General features: G+C 41.5%; 1 protein-coding gene and 1 non-coding gene across 2 annotated transcripts; both read right to left on the minus strand.

Moving 5' to 3' along the window:
* Nucleotides 1-543: 543 nt before the first annotated feature.
* LOC118832428 lies at nucleotides 544-736 on the minus strand. The gene has a single exon (XR_005009191.1). It is a non-coding gene; the product is annotated as a small nucleolar RNA SNORA73 family (small nucleolar RNA).
* A 4,928-nt stretch (nucleotides 737-5,664) lies between these two features.
* On the minus strand, nucleotides 5,665-19,719 carry LOC118831035 (zinc finger protein 883-like). Its single transcript, XM_036738205.1, has 5 exons — nucleotides 19,649-19,719; nucleotides 16,531-16,607; nucleotides 9,286-9,451; nucleotides 8,499-8,600; nucleotides 5,665-8,117 (listed from the first exon to the last, which is right to left on the minus strand). The coding sequence occupies exons 2-5, from the start codon at nucleotides 16,546-16,548 to the stop codon at nucleotides 6,289-6,291; spliced, it is 2,115 nt and encodes a 704-aa protein (XP_036594100.1). The 5' UTR covers nucleotides 16,549-16,607; nucleotides 19,649-19,719; the 3' UTR covers nucleotides 5,665-6,288.
* Nucleotides 19,720-21,583: the final 1,864 nt, after the last annotated feature.

Consider the following 21,583-nt stretch of genomic DNA (forward strand, 5'->3'; position numbering starts at 1 on the left):
CATGTGAAAACTCCAAGGCTTCAAATTGCTGTTTCACCGGTCAGAACTGCTTTTATAGAGACTATCATGTTCACACCTTTTAAGTCCTGACACAAGCCCAAAGGTAGGATGAAAAGATGATGTCATCTTTCACAAACCCACAAGTGGAAAGTTTCCTAAACCAACAACCTCTTTGTTTTGGTTTGTTTTTGAAGGGAGGAAGGCAAGGCAATTGGGGTTAAGTGACTTGCCCAAGGTCACTTGGCTAGTAAGTGTGTCAAGTGTCTGAGGTCATGTTCGAACTCAGGTCCTTATTCCAGGGCCCGGTGCTCGCCTCAGTTTGCCATCTAGCTGTCCCCTATCCCCTCCACACAACCTTTTAAGAGAGTACTATAATTAACACATGTAAATGTGCAACAGAAAAGTGCCCGCCAGCACACCTGAAGTGGTTCCTAGACTTGTTTCTGGAAGTGAAAGCTAATGAGCAACAGGAAAATCAATTAAAAAAGCAGAGGAGAAAGTGGTCTAGAAATACCAGACGTCATCGCTGAGGCAATAAAAGCGTCGTTTTCCCTATGGTTTGTCTCCTTGGGCACAGTCCAAAGACCCCTAGCATTAGGCGCAGACAGACGCAGACAGAAAGCCTGGTTTGCTGTCCAACGTTGTGGGACGGGATTGTACATCACAGCACAAGGCCCTATGCTCCCTTGGACCACTCGGAGCCTGGAGAGTCATCTCCCCAGGGTATCCGTTTTGGAATTCTGCCCGAAAGGGTGAGCATCAAACCAGAAGTTGATCCCGCGATCTGACAACAGGTAGGTACAGTGTGGATAGGACAGAGTGCTGGCCGGCGTCACGAAGACCACAGTTCACATCTGGTTTCTACACTGCCTCTAAGATCAAACCTCCCAACCCGACCTTTAAAGCCTTTCACCAACAGGCTCCAAATTCTTCCCATACCCTTCCCACATCTCCACTCAGCGTCGTTCCTTCCATGCCCCTGCTCCCTGGCTGTGCCTTTGCACAGGTCGCTTTCTCGTGCCTGGAAAAATGAACTCAGATTCCAGGTTAGAATCCCAGAACTGGATGGACTCCTAAGATTTCCTTCCACGTGATCACAGGAGGTGCGGTTATGAAGCGCTTGGCACAGGGCCGGGCCGCAGCAAGAGCTTCAGAAACACCAGTTCCTTCTCCGCCTTCCCTTCCCCCTCCAGCTCTAAGCCTTCTACCCGAGACTCGTCGTCAACGGTGACGGAAGCCCCTGCAGCGCAGTCAGTTTCCTCCTTGCCTCTGTCCCTGCTCTGTGCCCTTCCCTCTGCACAGGGTGCTTGTAGTCACAGACCGGCCTCTGCTGGGAACCTCAGTGCACCGAAGCCTGATGAGTCAGCTCGGGGTGGTCCACAGCTGGGGAGCAAGTCCGCCCCACCCCGCTCTGCGAGGCCTTGACTAAACTATAGCTCTAGGGGTAAATTGACTTCGTAAAGAGCATCACTAACCTAAACATTCATACCTACGGGGTGGGTGGGGGAAGGGGCAGGGAGAGAAGGGAAGAGTAACCTCTGCGCAGGTGCCCATCTTGGCGCAAGAGGACAGGGGCGGCTTCTGCGCAGGTGCGCATCTTGGGTCCTTGGTGTTGGTTTCTAAGGCAGGTCCTGAGCAACGTGTTACCGATGCTGGGCGATTTTACTGTGCAAAACCCACCTGCCTGAGAGGTAGAGTGGTCCAAGTAAACGTCGGGGGGCCGTATTCCCTGCTGACAGACAGACGTGGCTTACGTTGAGAAAAACAAAGTTATTCCTCCTATATTCCTTACAGAGGTGGGCTATATCAAAATGAACGGCTGAATATCTCAGGATAGGGAATATATACCAGACCACTGCTAGCCTTGGGCTCTCTTAAAGGACTTTCCAAGTTAGGAGGGTAAGAGCGAATGGGTGCAATTCCTTCAAATCAAGAGAGATGTCCCACCGTCCCCAGGCGTCTGTACACAAAGGACCATGCAACCTTTAACTGCTTGATCAGTGGCCAGGGCCAGTTTCACATAAGACATACGGATTGCTTAAGATGTATGACTGCGAGAAAATTCCTTCTATCACTCTTTGGATCTGAGTTTGTGGTCAGCATAACTTAGGTCCTTGGTTAAGGGTCTCTAAGCAGCAGGGAGAGGTGGTCTAGTTTCCTAGTTACACAGGGCTAGGTTCAAACAATGCAGTAGGGTCTTCTCCTAATTCCCACAACTGAATAAAGTTTTCTCACAAGACAGAATTGGACCAGACCCATAACTGAATAGAAAGGAAACTTGAGCTAGATCCAGAATTGAGTCACCAAAGGGAATCAGTGTGGTTCCCTCAGCTCCCACAATTAACCACTATCCTAATCCCCTCAACTCCCTCAGTTTTATTCAAGTCACTCTTAGAAAAATGAACAGTTAGATTTATGCAAAGACACACAGATTTGAGGGTCCAAACTCTACTCTGGCCTACAGAGATTAAAATGCCAAAAATCTTGGAGGGTTAAGATATAACTCAATTGATCCTGCTTATATTTGAAAAGTTACTACACTTTTGGTGGGAACATATATAAAATTCCCCTGAACTTAATATTAGCATTATTTTAATTTCTACCTAAATTTTGGAAACATAAATGCCTTTGGCGTCAACTTTTCTTACAGTCAAAGGAGAAACATAGAAAAGAAGACTCACATCTAATTACAAAGAAAAAAAAGTATGTACTATATTCATCTAAATATAGGCTGCATCATCCCTCACTATGCCACCCCAAATTTGTCTTGTACAAAGTATAAATGCAACTTGTCATCATTCTCTTAGTAAGAGAACAACAAAAGTGATTACTGGAGCAATGTTAAATTTAATAGAAATATTTGCTTGAATGGAAAGAAATGTTTCAAAAGAAACCCTTTCATAATAAAAAGTATTCCTTGCATGGTAATTGTGCATAATTATTTTTGAAGATATACATACACATGTACACATACACATCTATTCCAATTCCCTTTCAAAGTCTTCTAATTTTAGAAGGTTGTTCTGGATTAAGAGTAATATGACATTTCAGGGAAGACAATTCCTTGGTCCTTAGGAATCCTGTCAAGAAAGACCTTTATAAACATGTGTGTAAGGGTTCTTTTCTATATCTCTCACGCCATGTAAGGAAGAAAAATAAAGTACTTGATAAATACTTGTCAACTTGATTTCTCCACTGCTATGAGACCTATAGGCCCAACAAGGGTAAGAAGCCCAAGACTAAATCTCATACACAGGCAGCAGGTTCCTCAGTTATGGCTCCAAGAACTGAAGGATGGGTAATGTGAAGGCCCACATAGGCTCCAGATATGGTGCATAATTGCAAATGATCAGAGAAGAGTCCCTCCACGGCCAAGAATATTCACACAAGAATGTAGAAAGAACCAAATTTGAGAGTTCGGGACTGAGAACGGACAAGAGACTGGTTCAGGAGAATTAAATAAAAAATTCAGGTTATGAATAAACTTTGGTACCTTTGTCCTTCATGAGGTCATGGAGTTTCTCAGATGTCCACCTAGGTCACTCTCTTGCCATTAACTAGTCATTTTATATAGAGAATTCCCTGAGAAGACTCATGCCCATCCTGTGTACCTATAGTTTTTATTGCTTTTCACCCTTTTGTTTTCACCCCTAAAGCCCAGTGTGGTCTCCATCTCAATTATAACTTCAATGATGTGTTGACATGGGTCCAAACAAATCCACAGTGCCCAGGATCATAGCTCAGTGTTCTTTAAAGTGAGAACTCCGTCACCTAGCTGCTCCTCTTCCTATTACTGTTGAAGGCACCAGAATCTTTCTAGTCACCCAGAATCTCACAACCTTAGTGCCATCCTTAACTCCTCAGTTGCCCTTACCCCACATTCATGAATCCATTCACTTACCTAATCTTGTCATTTCTACCTTCATGTCTTATCTCTGTCCTCTTCTCTCTCATCACACTGCTACCGTCATAGTTCAAGGCCTCATTACCTCTAAGCCCTGGACTAGTATAAAAACCTCTTAATTCAGCTCCTTTCCTCAAATCTTTACCTGTTCTAATCCACTCTCCACACAGAGGTCAGATCTTCCTCAAGTTGAGGTCTATTTCTCTCCCCTACTCAATAAACTCTAGTGGCTCCCTGTTGACTCTAGAATAAAATATTATTTCATCTCTTTCTTGTCCCTTTAAAACTTCTTTTTTTATGCCTTATAATGTATCTAAATATTAGTGGACTGCAATTACATGATTTATAAATAAGTAAATATACAGATATTGGTGGTACGTGTGGGATGCTCAATTTTAAAAAGCATGTGGACCACTCCCAAAGGCAGGACCTTTTATATTCCAGTCCTATGTCCTTCATCCTCTCTCAATTCATTACAATACTCAAAAATCCCAAAGGACAGATCTGGAAGGTGAGGTAACAGTGCTTTCTTCTCTACCAATTACCATTGTGGGATCCCTGAAAAGCAAGACAGCATCTCCCACACAGTTCAGAAATATGCTTTTTCCTGTATAAAAGGAGAAAGCTAGGAATCTATCTTTAAAGCTGACCTACTACCACCCCAATCTGAATTCAGACATGAAAGAATGGCATCAAGGAGGAAGCGTATCTCTCATCTCCAGCCAGCTAGAATGAATACTCTGTAATAAATTTTACCTGAATGACTGTTATATATGGATTTTCTTTACCCTTTTCTAGTAACTGAGTTACCACATACATTCGTTTCAAAAGACCTGTGCTGTTAAATGGAAGAGCTGAAATGGGTGGGAGAAAATTATGAAATCTGTTTAAAAACTACTAGAACTCACAGGAGAACCCTCCCTTAAATCATTGTAATGAGTGGCCTTAATCCAGAGCACCATAATTTTACTCATTTCTGATCAGTCTGGTTTTTCTGTGAGCTTTGAATTCTAGGATTTATTTTCCTGCCAACAACTGTCCATCACACAAGAGAACTTTCAGGCCCCAATCAGAGTCTAGGGTAGGGCAGGATACATATAACAAAATGAGATGACCTCAAAGCTGAGGCTCAGTCTACAACAGAAAATACAGGCATGAATTTACATAAAGAAACCAAGGCTTAAGAAACAAAACGTAGAGTAAGAGGGAGACAAAACAGGCAAGGCATTAGTGCAACTGAGGCTGGTCTGGTGCTTTCCAATCAAAGCCTGCTTGAGAAACAGACAAGCAGACAACTATGAGCAATTTTGAGCAAATACTGTATAACCTTATACAGACTACTTAAATCTCTTAGCCTCAATGCCTTCATCTGTAAAATGTTTTACTATATATACACAACTTATTTCAGGTTTATGAGGAAAGCAGTTTGAAAAACTTAAAGTGCTATAAAAATAAGAGCTTTAGCACCAATTGGTAGCCCGGCTCATTAACTGCAGTAAACAATACTGACTAAGGGATCATGTCTGATATGAGGAATAGTAGTACTAGCGGGATATCTGCACCAAAGAAGGGAATAATGACAAGCTTTGAAGGCATACTGGGCATGACAGTAGCCATCAACTTCTAAGTCTTTGTAAACTCCCCTGTCCTTCGTGATCTCTATTATCTATATCTACCTATCATCTATTAATCTTTCATGTTCTTTTACCTAAATCTGCTTTTCCTCAAGCTATATTATTAAAGACCCATTAAAACAAACATCCTAATAAATTGTTTAATTACTGTTTCAAAAATGTGTTATATTTCTCATCATGTATGTATAAACATATGACATTTAAGCTGGTAGGCATTAAATAGGCTTATATAGCTTCTGTAGACTAGTTTTAGGAACCTAACCAGGACTGTGAGAAGTTTCAAGAAAATATTAAAATATTAAACAAGCGAATTAATTATTTTAATAGCAATGTACCTAGAGGAAAAAGAAATTATGTCTTCCAAACAACTACCCTAAGATGAACCTTTAAAATAAAAATAATATATAGAGAACTGTCTATACTCAATCTATAATTGTACTTAATACAGTATCCTACAACTTTTGAAGTCCTGTAGTTTTGTAGATATGTTTTTGTATATACATATATATATGTATATATGTATAATGCTAGTAAGATCCCTGATCAGACCACTAATGATTAACCTCAAAGTAGCCTCAACAATTTCTAGGTGGCAGCTAATGTTCTGAAGGGAAACAAGGAATAGGGGAATCTTTTTTTCTCATACCTTAAAACATCATTACAACTTGTGACAAATTCCTCATATTATAACGTCTTAAGTATGTACATTTAACAAAGTGATAAATCTACCTACAGCTTTGCCCACATTAATTACTCTCCTCTGTGAAGCTGTTGATGTCTGATAAGGGCTGAACTACGGCTGAAGGCTTTCCCACATTCACTACATTTATAAGGTTTCTCACCAACATGAATTCTCTGATGTTGTGTAAGATGTGAGTGGTTGCGAAAGTCTTTCCCACATTCATTACATTTATAGGGTTTCTCTCCAGTATGAATTCTCTGATGTTCAGAAAGGGAAGAACTATGACTGAAGGCCTTTCCACATTCTTTACATTTAAAAGGTTTTTCTCCAGTATGAATTCTTTGATGTTGAGTGAGGCATGCACTCTGATTGAAGGCCTTCCCACATTGATTACATTTATATGGTTTCTCTCCAGTATGAATTCTCTGATGTTGAGTAAGATGTGAATGATTGCGAAAATCTTTCCCACATTCATTACATTTATAAGGTTTCTCTCCGGTGTGAATTCTCTGGTGTTGAGTAAGGATTGAGCTGTGACTGAAGGCTTTCCCACAATCATTACATTTATATGGTTTCTCTCCAGTATGGATTCTCTGATGTTGAGTAAGTGCTGAATGTTTTTGGAAGGCTTTCTTACATTCACTACATTTAAAAGGCTTTTCTCCAGTATGAATCCTCTGGTGTTCAGTAAGGCATGTGATCTGATTAAATGCTTTCCCACATTCATTACAATGATAAGGTTTCTCTCCAGTATGAATTCTCTGATGTTGAACAAGATGTGAGTGTTTTGGGAAGGTTTTCCCACATATACTACATTCATAGTCTCTTTCTCCAGTGTGAATTCTTTGATGTTCAGTCAGAGATGAGCTCTGAAAGAAGGCTTTCCCACATTCAATACATTTGTATGGTTTCTCTCCCGAATGGATTCTCTGATGGTGAGTAAGACGTGTCCTTTGACTGAAAGCTCTATCACATTCACTACACTTATAGGGCTTCTCTCCAGTATGAACTCTCTGGTGTTGGGTAAGCTGTGAATGCTTACGGAAAGTTCTCTCACATTCATTACATTTGAAAGGCTTTTCTCCTGTATGAATTCTCCGATGTTGTGTAAGGCATGTGTTCTGATTGAAGGCTTTCCCACATTCACCACATTTATATGGCTTTTCTCCAGTGTGAATTCTTTGATGTTGTGTAAGGCATGTGCTCTGGCTGAAAGCTTTCCCACATTCATTACACTTATAGGGTTTCTCTCCAGTATGAATCCTCTGATGCTGAATGAGGAATGAGTTACGGCTAAAAGCTTTCTCACATATGTTACATTTATAAGGTCTCTCTCCAGTATGAATAATTTGATGTTGAGTGAGGAGCGAGCTCCGGCTAAAGGCCTTCCCACATTCAGTGCATTTAAAGGGTTTCTCTCCAGTATGAATAGTCTGATGCTGAGTAAGGGATGAGCTCTGAGTGAAGGTTTTCCCACATTTATTACACTTACAAGGTTTTTTCTTTGTGGAAAGTTTCTGGTATTTATTTTGGTCTGAATTTTGTTTGGAGCTTTTCCCACCGATACCAACTTCATAGGTTTTCTCTCCTATAAAAAATCTTGAATGGCTTTCAGAGTTTGAGTTTAGAAAGTTTCTCCCATAATCATTATGTTCATAGTCTCTCTCCCCAGTGCAGGATTTATTATGAGAAAATTTCATTTGCCTGAAACATCTCTCCTGCGAGAAGTATTTCTCTTGAGTTTCTCCTGTGAAGTTTTCCTGTTTCCTTGATAACCTGTCCTTAACATCAAATTCTTCTTCAAATCTAACACCCTGTGGAATAACTCCTATGAACTGTTCCCTTGCATCTGGTGACTCTACTTCAGAAATAGAATCTTTGGTTATGGTTTTCCATCCTGAAAGGAAAAATGCAAATATCCATAAGCTCTTTTCCGAAAGAAATTTTCCATAACACAATACTAAATCTAATAGGAGTACATGGCTAGATAAGTCACAAATATGACTATTTGTGGAGTGATTGGGAAAGGGCAAAGGAAAAATGATGGTAGAAGTGAAGAGGCCTTGCACAGAAGCCAAGTGCAGAGAAAGAGGAAACTCCATCTAAGAGGGTTACCAGAGTGACCAATAAAATAGCGTAAGCAAAAACCAAACCAAAACCAAAAAAATAAAACCCTCCTTTACGAAATATCAAGGTTGCCATCCCACTTTGACCTGCTGGGCTGTTACTTCAAAGTTTCCCTACCACTGTTCCTTACTCCCTTCACCTGGCCAAGTACCTCTTTGGGCTTCTTTGTCTTCAACTTCCTGGAGATCCAGAATCCAGGGCTCCCCTCCTTTCTCCAGCTGAGAAATTACTTCAGGTTTGGAAACTGGGATTCCTGCTCATAAGAAGGAATCAGGACATTTCTGTTCATGATGATTTTGAGGGAGTAAACAAAAATGCATATCCCATTCCCTCTCAGGAAAAAAAAAAAACAAACAAAAAAATTGAAAGTGGCTTTGTTTATAACCATGCAAAATGGGAATAGATTCTATGTCTAATAAGAAATGGTTGAATGAACTGATGTAGCGACACAATGGAGTATTACAGCACTGCAAAAATAATAAATATAAACAAATATGGAGAGAAAATAATGCAAAAAGAATACGTATACACACTGATCATACTAAAAACAGCCCAACTAGATAATTACACTAACAAATTGGAAGGAGACAATGAGTAAATTAGATGTTACTGTTGTTATTTTGTTAAGGATTACCACAATTGATATCTTGGAATTTGGCATTCTGCATACAACTCTATTTCTTATTTTGCTAGACTTTTGGTTTATGTTGAGATAAAATCAAAGAGAAAAAAGGGAAAGAGAAGAAATAAGAAATAAAAGAAAAAAATGCCAGGTGTCAGAGATTAAGACAATCAACAGTGATTAGGAAGCTCTGATACCAAAATGCTGAGCCAAATCTCAGCTCTGCACGCTTTAGAATTCCCCAGAGCCATGAACATGGAAATAAAAACAACACAATCCTAGGGGGAAAAAAAGACATAGGGCAAAACCATCTTACCCAAGGAGACTAGGTTCCTGTAAGTCTCTAGCATAACATCCCTATATAAATCCTTCTGAACAGAGTCCAACTGCCCCCATTCCTCCTGGGTGAAGTACACAGCCACATCTTTGAATGTCACTGATTTCTGAAACACTGAAACAGTCTTGCTTCTCTTCACATGGTCCTAGGAAAAGAAAGAACTGGCAGCAACATGGGAAGTAGACAAAATGTATAATGTCATTCTGAGCATTAAGGGCTCTGAACACATGCAAAAGTGTTGTTATGATGTGTGAGAATAATGGAGTACACACAAGGATCACATGAGGAAAAGTAAAGGAGAACAAATGGATAAGGAACACTGAAGGGATTTAAGGAGTAGCTCAAATAGTGTTATGAGACTATAATGCACTGAAATAAATTAACTTAAATGCAAACAGCTTAAGCAGGCTTAGTTATTTGTATTGGTGTTCAATGAAAAATCAAGTATTTGATTGAGGAAGAAGTCAGTCTTCCACTAATGTTATTATGCCTGTCATTTAGCTGGGGGCAGTATGACCTAATGGAAAGAACAGTGGAAAAGGGAGTCAACAAAACTGGATTCTAGTTCTATCATTAACTAGCTGTGTGACCATAAGCAAGTCACTTCTCTGGGCCTTGGTTATTGTCCTGTTTCACCTGGTCTGGTTTGGGGTTGGGGGTCTTCCAGAAGAAACACAATGGTCTCCATGGTTGGATCACCCTTAGGATATGTATGGAAGCTGTAGATGGTACCAAAAGGAGAAAAGGCAAAAAACCTTGCCAACATAAGGAGCCTCAGGTCAAAACAGTCAGTGATCACTCAACGTCCTGAAGCACAACAGAGAGTCTGATCATAAGCTAATAAACACCTAAGAAGAGCTTAGGCCAGACTTACATCCAGGTGCAATGTTACAGGGTGAAAGCCAGAAGGAAAACAGAGGACAGGGTCAAAGGTGGTTGGCACTCTTGTGGCTGTCACAAGTGGGTGAACAGGGAGCTACCCAAGCTGCCATCTCATTTGGCAAACAGAAGCTGCCACTCTGGGCCTCAGGACTTTTGCTTCAGGGAGTTACAAATAGCTGCCACTTCTCTAGCCCTTTGTAAACACTGAAGTGTTTTCATCAGAACAACACTATGCAGGAGGTATTGTTAGCCTTCCCAGAACTGAGGGAACTACAGGATACCAATCTAATTTGAGGAAGAAAAGCAAACTAATAGCAACCATGCGAAAAAATAATTCAAACCGTTAATAGTAAGGGAAAAGAAAAAAATTTAAAAACAGGTTCTAGCTCATACCCATCAGATTGGCAAAGATGATAAAAAGAGGAAATGACAAGTGTTGGAGCTGTGAGAGGACAGGAATACTCAGGCATTTGTTGCTGGAGATGTACAATGGCCAGCCACTATAGAAAGGAATTTGGAATCTCCAAACTCACTAACCTGTTCATAATGTTTGAGCGAGAAAGGCTTATCTCCCAAAGAGGTAAAACAAAGAGGGAAAAATTGCATATGTACACATATAACACAGCAGCATTTTTTGTTGCAGCGAAGCACTGGAAACTAAGCGGTGCTCACTGAATTGTAAATGGCTGAGCAAATTATGGCATATGAATTTAATGGTATGGTATAATGAATTTAATTTATATTTAATTTAATAATGAATATTACTGCAATATAAGAAAAGGCAAAAGGAATGGATTCAGAGAAATATGAGATGATCTGAATTGATATAAAGTGCAATGAAAACCAGGATAACAATTTACACAATGACAAGAGCATTGTAACAAAAAATAACTGCAAGACTTAAGAATCTGATGAATAAAATGACCAACCACGATTTCAGAGGACGAATCTGAAATATACTCGTCGTATTGTTACAGAGAGATGAGAAACTATAGGTGCATCTGACATGGCACATGTATGTATTTGTTCTGCTGGCCTATAGCTTATAGGGAAGGTTTTAAAATTTCTTAGGGGGTACGAGGAAAATTGGGGGCAAGAAGAGGGGCTGGTGATACTGATATAAAAAAAAAGACTGTCCATGAAGTATTTTTCTAAATGTACAGAAGAAAACAGAAGGAGGTTTGGAGGGAAACAACTAACAAACAGGATGGCTTTGGAAAGAATATGCTGAATGTATTATAGACTTTTAAAAAAGTCAACAAGCTGTACATAAGGGAGATTTTCATTTTTATGTAACATTTTCTTCGGTTTTGATGTTTCTGCTTATTGGTATTTGTCAAGTTTGGAGTTATTAAATTTTTTTTTACATATATAACTCAAGGTGGGATTATCCTAACAGCGATTTTTGGAATATTGAGTGGATCCACATCAATGCAATTTTATGCAGGCAGTGGAACTGACAACCTACACAATCAGTATTGGGAGTTTGGCTTGGTCAAGTGTTTCCAAGCAGTAAGCTAGAAGAGGTCTCCTAACCGGATAGGATGTTCTGGGGTGTAGTGGCAACTGGCCTCTTATTTATAGATGGTTCTGACAGGCTACAAGGTGACTTGGTAGTAGGTCTAAATGGCTTCATATTGCCTCAGGCAATTGTTCAATACCAGAAAGGTATGGTAGGATATGAGTTCAGGGCTTGATGGGAATAAAAACAACAAAAGCAAAGAGGTAAAAGCCATAGTTGGCATAGATGAATAGGCAGTAATATAAGAAAGTATACACAAGATTCTTGCCTTAGTGACCTTATCTACTGGTTTCAATTATCACTATGCATTTAATGCCCAAATCTACAACTCCACTCTGAAATCCTCAAAACTCCTGGGATAATCTTCCAGGTGTACTACTATGATCATGTCACTGCTCTACTCAAAAACCTTTAATGGCTCCCAACTGCCTTCCCAATAAGGCATAAAATCATAATTCTGGCATTTAAGCCCTCCTATCCCATAAGTTTTCTTGAACCTAGACTTACCTCTTACTCCTTCCCTCTCTGTGTCTTCTATGTCTCAATCAAATTTAATCCTCACTCCATCTCCTGTTCTCATCCCAGCCTTTCCCTTCTCTGTGCTTTTACTCATATTTCCTCCCATGCCTGGTAAAGGCTCTTCTGCTCTCTCTTCTTCCATTCTGTTCTTCAACTCCCAGCTGAACTTTTCTCTAAAACTTTCCATGACACCTCAGGTCAATGTATTTTCCTCTCCTTGAACTTCTCATAACACTTTGCCTGGACCTCTTCTTTGCACTTATCTCCTTCTCCCATATATCTCTATTTCTTAAGTACCTATCTTTCCTTCTAATAGATTTAAAACTTCTTAAAAGTAAAGCCTGTGTTGAATCTATTTTGCATGCCAAGGCCCAAGCATAGAACCTTGCACACGGCAGGTAATAAAATACTTCTTTGGTAAATATAATTTGTTGAATTACGTTAAAAAAAGTTGCAGTGCATAGAAAGCTGTATCAATCACTCTGGTAGTGTGATGTAAAGCATTTTATTATTTCAGTGTGCTGTTGGTTTTCCCTAATTGACCATTAAATAGGGCCATTAGGTTGACAGAAAGTTGCCTTTAACCTAAAGCATATATATAATATGGGCTCAAAATGAGAAACTGGGTTGTCCAAGTTGAGAACTCTTCTCTCATGGGGAAGGAAGACTATGTAAGTGAACCATTTCCCAGAGGAGAAAGATGTTTGGATTGTGAGGAACGTTGAGCACCAGTCAAAGGTTGCCTGGATTTCAGAATGGAAGAAGCTAATGAAGGCTTTGAGTGGGAAAGGGAGGTATATACATGAACTGTCAAGGAAATAAATTCATAATGCCAAATGTACCAAGAATCAGTCATTCCTGCAATATTGCAGGAAAGAGACTCTGACGCCAGACCTGAATTTAGACTGGATCTTCTCCCAAAGAGGAAGACTCACAGAGGGATTTTTATACATTTCAAGAGCACAAAAACAATTAACTTGTACAGAAAACCACATACAATATTATGTTTTTTAAAAATGACAAAGAAGAAAATGCAATTGCATTTAAGCCCCTTGGGCTCCACATGGCCTTGCTGATAATGATAAACAAGGCTTCTTAGAAGTGGTTAAAACAAAGGGGCAGTGTAGGTTTGAAATAACATTCCAAATCCCTGAAATCCCTCTGTTGCCTTCTCAAGATAAGACTTATGGCTCAATTAAGAATCAGAGATTTTTATGTCTTTATCAGAATGAAATGATGACAGGGAGATTAATCTGCTAAAACTGTACAGGATGGCTGGGAGAGAGGCCGATAGCCTTTAGAAAAACTAGCTCATGGCTGACATTGAAAACCTGCAAAGTGCTCCATAAACATTCTCTTATTTGAGCTTCATAACAACCCTGTCAATAGGGCCTAATGGTACTATTATCCCCATTTTACAAAAGAGGAAACGAAGGCTCAGAGAGGTTAAGTGACTTACCCATTGTCACAAAGAGAGTGTTAGAGGTAGAATTTGAACCCAGGTCTTCTTGACTCCAAGGCCAGCACTCTTTCCACTCTGCCTCTGAATGAGTGATGTGATAGTGTTCTGGGCTAAGACGTTGGCAATAGAGAAGAGACAGATGCTAAAAACATTAGAAGGAAAGAATAGATAGAACTAGGCAACTGAATAGATATTGGGGGATGAGGGAACTAGATGAGTTCAAAAGAACCTGAGATTTCCCCTTGAAGATCAGGAGAATGATGACACTGACTGAATCAGGGAAGCCAGGAGGGGGAGACTACTGTTGGTGGTGGGGAGAGAGGCCAGACATGTCGAATGAATGAACAGAAACACCAGGAGAGGGCATGGTGCTCAGGCCATGTCCACTTTTGCAAACTACTTCAGAAAGGTGACCAGATAGCCCGAACTCAAAAGGTGAGGTCTAAAACATTTCATTTCAATAAACATGAAGTACAAAACACTGTGTTTGGTACTGAGGATACAAAGAGATATACAAAACAGGCCCTCCTCTTAAGAAGTTTGGAGAAAAAAGCTGAGGTCAATGACTAAGAGCTCCTATCATTTTCCTCCTCTCCTCCTCACCATCCCTGGACATCATTCCCCATTCTGTGCTCTTTTACTCCAGCCCGATGAAGATGCAGTCCTTCTCCTTGCCAAAGCAAAGCTCCCTACGTGTATCACTGATCTCATTTCCTCCCATCTTTTTTTTTTTTGGAGGGGGGAAGGCAGGGCAACTGGGGTTAAGTGACCTGCCCAAAGTCATACAGCTAGTAAGTGTGTCAAGTGTCTGAGGCCGGATTTGAACTCAGGTCCTCCTGACTCCCGGGCCGGTCCTCTCATCTTTTGCAGAAGATTGTTCCCACTATGACCTCCCTCCCCTTGTTAGTCTTCAGCCTCTCCCTATCTAGTGGTTCTTTCTCTGCCGCCTACAAAATGTCTGTTATCTCCCCCATGCTTAAACAAACTCTCATCAGACTCTACCAACCTCTCAAACTAGTGTCCTACATGGCTCCTCCCTTTCTCAGCCAAACACACAGCTGTCAAATTCATAAAGCTGTATATATTCACTGCATCCATTTCTTCTTCCTTCTAAATACTCTGAATTCTGGTTTCTAAGTCATCACTCAACTGCAACAGTTCTCTTCAAAGTTACTGATAAGCTCTGACTTGCAAAATCCTCTACTATGTGTACTAAAACCCATACTCTTCTTTCCAAACAAAGAGTCCTCCTTCCTATTTATTTGTTCTTTATATAAGACTATCTCCTCAAGCATTTGCATTAACTGTGCCCCAAGCCTGAAATGCTCTCCTTTCTCAGCTCCACCTCTTAGAATCCCTACTGTCCATCAAGTCTCAGCTGAAGTGTCAGCTCCTATCAGGAGCCTTTCCTGGTCCCCTCCAACTGCTAGTATCTTCCTTGACCTCCCCACAAAATCACCTATTTTATACAAATTTATGCAAGTGTACATACATCTCTCTCTTGTAAGAATGCAAGCTTCTTGAGGGTAGGGGGCAGCTTTGCTTTGTCCTTTTGTATCTGCAATGTTTAGCACACAGTGGCGCCTAATACTGCTTCCTAATTAACTATTTTAATACCTAATTGGTCTCCCTGCTTCTAGTCGCTCCCCTCTCCAATCCACCTAACACACAATTGCCAAACTCATCTTCCTTCTAAGGTATATATTTTCTCATGTCACTCCTCTACTCAAAGATCTTAAGTGGTTCTCCACTGACCCTGGGATAAATTATAAACTCCTTAGCCTACATAATCTGACTCACACCTATCTCTCTCACTTTACTTAACAATAGTGTCTTTCATATAATCTACACTCTAACCCGACTCTAAGTTACTCCCATAACTCAATATTCCATCTCCCACTTTGTAAAACTAAGATATCTGTACCACCCCCGCACCCCCACCCCATGCCTGGAACACTCTCCTTCCTTGCCTCTGCTTCCACATCTTCCTTCAATGCTCAGCTCAGGTGCCACACCCTCTTCATATCCTTCTACAATACTCACCCCATCACCACTGCTAAAGCCCTATTACTCTTTAAATTATTTTGTGTACTTATCTGTGTATAAGTTCTCTTAATAGATTACAAACCCCCTTGAAGGCAAGTACTGTTTCATTTTTATCTCTATATCCTCAGTGCCTAATACAGAAATAGTTTCTTAGTAAATGCTTGTTGAATAGAATCAGGACAGAAAGTTTATCATCATAGATGCTTATCAGTATGGTTGTCAGGGAGATCCCTACTGTCAGCTTCAATATACAGATGAAGGTTTTCAGATATGGCTGAATTATCATCATTCAGCATCATGGATCTTTAAAATCATAGGATTATAAGTTTTAAGAGTGGGAAGAGAATTTAAAAATCAACTTATCCTACTCCCCTATTTTACATATAAGGAAACTGAGGCCCAGAACAGTGAAGTGAGTTGCCCAAGGTCACGTGACTAGCAAAGGGGGAAAGCTGGGATTCAAAGCCAGATCTTCTGAATCTAAGTCCAAACCTCAGATGGTGTGTTTCTTTATAACCCATTCGAGCCTGGTCCTCCTCAATCCAGATGCAGGATATTTATATTTCTAAGTTTCAAGGGAATTTCTCAGCTGTTACTACTAATTTCTCTTAACTTTTCCTCTGTGGTCACAATCTCTTTTCTGCATCTATGAACTTTTTTTTTTAACCACAGACCCATAAAAAAAACCACATTCATGGACCCACCAAGGAAAACTTCAGGTTTGCAATGAAGGAGTCAAGAGGCTCCTGTCTTCTGTGGCTTGTAAGGAACAATGGAGAGGACAACAACTCACCTTGGGCCTGTTTAACATGACTGATGTCACTTGGTCTCCTGCCTTCTTCACTTGGAGGACAGCAAGAACTTTGTGAACTAAGGGAGGAAAAAGAGCCATGAGGGAGACCTTTTGTAGCCTTTGCTTCCTGTACTGAGAGGACCTGCACGCCCTGTAATGCCAATTCAGGAATATAGCTCAGGATAGGTATAACTTATCCAAAAGAAACAGAACTGGTAAAAGTAGAAGTGAGGAAATAGTGTACACTGACTGAGAAGGAAAATACAGGTGAAGAAATCTGGGAACCAAAGTACGGAAGGAGAAGAGAGAATATCTGGGTGAAGACCAATGGAGTACAAAGAGAGTATCACATGAGTACACTAAAGATCACCTAGCATAAAGAGGAAACAAATAGAGTTTGGAAAACATCACAAACAGACACAATAAAATAGTGATGGGAGACTTCAAACATACAGACATCTACTGGGGATTGCCATTTGTCAAAAGTAGACCAATTCAATTTAGAGAACAGTAATTCCTTGATTTGCTTAAAGGTAATGTCATTCTTCAAAGGGTGGTAGAACCAATAAGTGGAAATTATATTTTGGATTTGATTCTCACCAAAATGGAGGAACTGGTTGCTGGTGTGACTGGAACACTTGTGGCGAAGGGACCACTCAGTCTTCCCAGAGTCTGTGACAGATGAGAGAAAAGCCTAGTATTGCCTGACAGACACCACTGACATGGCAGCAAATCAATTTGGAAGGAGGTCTCCAGAACAGATCCCAAGGATCTGTGTTTGGCCCAGTACTATTTAATATTTTTGTCAATGACTTAGATAAAGTGGCCTTCTTATCAAATTTGCAGATGTCACAAAGCTGAGAGGGACAGTTTAACACAATAAATAACAAGATCTAAAAATGTCTTGACAGGCTAGAATTCTAGGCTAAATCTACTAAGATGAAATAGAGATAAATGTAAAGACTTATACTTCAGCTAAGTCAGGCAGTCAATAAACATTTAAGTGTTGACTATGTGTCAGGCACTGTGCTAAGCACTGGGGGTACAAAAAGAGACAAAAAATAGCCCCTACCCTCAAGGATCTCACAAACTAATTGGCTCAAAGAATCCACTTCACAAGTACAAGAGGTATGGGTGGGGAATAGTTTGTTTGAAAAAATCTATGGGTTTTAGTGGACTTCGAGCTTAACAAGTCAACAGTCTGAAATGTGGAACAAAAAAAACAAAAAACAAAAAATTAATGGTGACCTGTGTCTGCATTAAAAAATAAGCAATTAAGCTTCCAGAAATCAAGAGATAAGAATCCCACTGTACTTTCCCCTGGGTAGACCTCAGATGGAGTACTGTATTCAATCATAGGCACAGTTTAGAAATAACACTGGTAAGCTAGAGAACACGCAGAGGAGGACAACCAGAATAGTGAATGGCCTTGAATTAATATTATATAGTAATACTGGGGGATGTTTAGACTGCAAAAGATAAAGCACAAGGGAAAGATGATGGCTGCCTTCATATATCTGAAAGGCTGTCAAACAGATGAGGGATTATTAGATTTTTCTTGTTTGGCTCCATGGGAGAGAACCAAGAGCAAAGAATACAAGTTACAAAGTGACAAACATAGGTATGACATAAGAAAACGCTTCCTAGCTATTAAAACTACCCCAAAGTAGAACGGGCTGCCTCAGGAGCTACTGGATTCCACATCATTGGTGCTACTCAAGCAAAGACTAGATGACTGCTTGTCCTAGAGTGCTGTAGTGAAGATTCTATGCTGGCCTGAGGTGCCTTCCAATCAAATTGTGATTCTGTCAAAAATAGACAGCAAAGGCTACAAGATGATGCCGGAGAAAGGGAGAGATGAGGGAAAGCTGGAATGTTCACATGGACAGGATTTTAAAGGCCCAAAATATGGAGCCTAAATTCTACTAAAAAAGATGTTGCCCTCCTAATGCAGGGACTGAAGCTTTGAGTCTCCTGGTACAACCAAAAAAGGGCAGGATCTTGAGTCAAGAGATCTGAGCTCAAATACTTCTATATGTACTACCGATATGACCTTGGGCAAGTAACATAGCCTGTCCAAACTTCAGGGGCCTGTAGAATGGGAGTCATATTACACAACCCTCATAAGGCAGGTGTTATAAACCTCCACGTGCTACAGAAATAAGTATTGATTACTGTTCATATGTGGGGAATACATTTCTTACTCATGCAAGATGAACTAGAAGGCCAGTTTCATAGGACTGTGGAGTGTGTTCAGGGCAGTAAAGTGTGAAGACTGTGAAGTGTAAGAATCTAGGCAAGAGATTGGCAGGAAATTGGTTTGGGAGTAAGCCAGCTCACCTCGGGTTCTAGGTACAAATTCACTTCCCTGAATATCACAGGGAACTGTAAATTTAATATATACTCAAGATGATTTGTAAACCTTAGAGACTGTAACCTGTTGTCAAAGTATTGAAATAAAAAAGAGTGATGAAATGACAAACACAAACAAAAATGAGGAGGGGTCCTTAAGGAGTCTAAACAGTACAAAGGAAAAGAAATCTGCTAGGAGTAAGGACCCCTTCGTTGTAGCCGTTCTACCCCCCTTGGTCACGTGTCAGGGATTCTCCCAGGGGAACAGTACTCCAGGAGCAGGCAAGTTAATTAAACCAGCAGACCCAGGACCATAAAGAGATTGGAATGATCATCCCTGACAATAAGGCAGCTCCTGAAAGGTTCTAGATGAACAAACGTCGCCTTTTTAATCCTTTGATCAACCAACAATCCTTTGGGGGAGGCACGAGAGGCTTTGACAAGTGAGGGAAACTGAGGCCCAGAGACGGAAAGCAGCTTATTCAAGGTCACAGAGCCGGTTAATGTGACAGCCAGAAATGGAACTGGCGTTTAACAGATGCCTGCTTGCTAATTTCACTTGCCAGTGCCTTACCCATACCACGGCCCGCACCTCCCGTTCACAGCCTCCCCAAAGGGCAGCTTGCTCAGGAGCCAGTCTAGCGATAACAGTCCTGTCCATCTCACAGAGCGCTCTTTCATCTTGGGTGTAGGTTACTGGTCCTCTTCAACCCCCACCCCCACCCCCTTCACTTCCCCGTGGGCGTGTCCACGCACGCGCTCGTACCTGAGCCAGCCCAGGCGGAGCTAAAGGATACTTCTCGGCCCCTCTCCCAGTCAGTTTCCCCTCTATATCCCGGCAACCTCTGGGGCAATCCCTCTTTTCTCCCAGTTGGTCGCCAACTCCTTTCTGTCTCGCGGTGGCCTCAGGATCTTTCGGTTCCCTGGGGCTCAGACTCACTCAAGCCAAGGAAGGAACTAACGCTGGGGCGGGGAGAGGCGAGGTCAGGGCCCCTGTCTCTGGGAAAAGGAGAGGTCCCGGGCTCGGAGCCGTTTGCTCCGGAAGTTACGCCTGCCTTGACACCGAGAGAACGCCGGCCTAAGCGGAAGTGCGTCATGGCGGCGCTGCGCAAGACCGGGGAGCGTGATACTGTCCCCTCCTCTCATGAACTGTAAGGATGCGGGTGCATCTCTTTGGTGGCTCCTTACTTCTGCCATCTATTTCCTCCAAGCCCCTGTGGGCGGGAGGGGAAAGGGAAGTTGTCTGGAGGCGGGAACAGATATTCCATTGGGCAGCGAAGGGAAGGGGCGGGGCCCGATCTCTCGAGGAATGGCCTGTAATCTTCGAGAAGAAGCGGACCTTTTCTTTTTCCAGCCGCAGTTGACGTCCTTGTCCGTCTTAGCCTTGCTGGACGTTAGTAGGTCTGGCCTGGCTCAGTGGGCTTGTAAATACGGTAATAAGGGGACCTCCCGTTTCTAATAGGTCCTTAAGAATCACTGAACGCTTTCCCCACAGCCATCCTGCAAGTAAGTGTCCTCACTTAGAAGAGGAGACACCTGAAGCTGAGATCGAAGCCGGTTAATAATTATAGATAACGTTTAAATAGGCTTTAAGGTTTGCAAAGCAGTTTACCCTTTCAGAATGATCTCATTTGGTCTTACCTGCCCATGGTTATTCATCTGATAATTGTTGGGGAAAGGATTGAAACTCCGGTGGGCTGACTTCATTATTCAGTATTCTTTCCAAGTGTGAGAAACGTGGTTTTGGGGATCACTGGACTTTCTAGGCAGGGCCAAAGTCCTGAGGAAGAACCCTGTGATAATCCCTAGGGAAGCCTGTACAGACCACAGGACTCCCAGAGGAAGACCAAGTGGTAGCCAAACCTTAATCTGTGGGGATCACAGGGCCTCCTAGGGGTCAGACCCTAAGGACGATCCAAGTGATGGCCCCTTTAGAACGGCAGTAAGATCACAAGGCTCCCAAGACAGGGCTGGAAGTCCCAAGTGATGTCCCCTTAAGAAGGCTCTGCAGACCACAAGGTTCCCCAAGGGAATCCAGAGTGGTAGCCCTCTTAATACCGCAGTGGGGATCACAGGACACCCCAAGACAAGATCCAGGAGTAAGCCTGGCAAGCTTCTGCTGCCTGTTGCTTTCCTTCACTTGACCTTAGGAAAATCCATGTGATTTGCCCATTCACACCCAAAGAACTCAGGACCAGAGTGAGCAGAGAAAGGTATTTTGTTATGCTCCCCGGGAGGGTGGGTGTAGTGCTCACGGGACCACTCACACTGATACAGCTGCAGGAGCAGGGGTAACCATTCCCTCCACTCCTGCTAGAGTCATGGTTAGTTTACAATCTTTGTTTTTTACATAGTTTTCCTAGGTTATACAGTTTATATAAATAGGATAATAAGGATACAGAAGCAAAAGTGAAGTTAATTAGATTTTCCTTGTATTAAACTATATTCTTTTACTTGCCCTACTTTCCCTCTTTAACATATGCAAATGATGCAAATCAGTAGGCCTGGATTCTTGACCAAGACCAGACCCTAGATAAGCTTGAACTGGTTCAAGTGGGTTTGGCCTCACTAATACCCCAGACTGCCTTCTCAAAAAGTATGCACATGTGTACAAGCCTCTGACCTCTCACCTGACCAACCTTGAGGCCTGGTCTCTGCTAAAGCTGGGGTGGGGGAGGGCAGGGAAGCACACCTTTAGTTC

The sequence above is a fragment of the Trichosurus vulpecula genome, chromosome 9, assembly GCF_011100635.1.
Source record: "Trichosurus vulpecula isolate mTriVul1 chromosome 9, mTriVul1.pri, whole genome shotgun sequence".
NCBI lineage: Eukaryota > Metazoa > Chordata > Mammalia > Diprotodontia > Phalangeridae > Trichosurus > Trichosurus vulpecula.

What these genes read in the sequence shown, in the direction of transcription:
- LOC118831035 (XM_036738205.1), bottom strand. An exon ending in CAGGAACCTAGTCTCCTTGG is followed by an intron (nt 8,601 to 9,285) that starts GTAAGATGGTTT and finishes TCTTATGAGCAG; the next exon opens with GAATCCCAGTTTCCAAACCT. An exon ending in AGACAAAGAAGCCCAAAGAG is followed by an intron (nt 8,118 to 8,498) that starts GTACTTGGCCAG and finishes TTTTCCTTTCAG; the next exon opens with GATGGAAAACCATAACCAAA.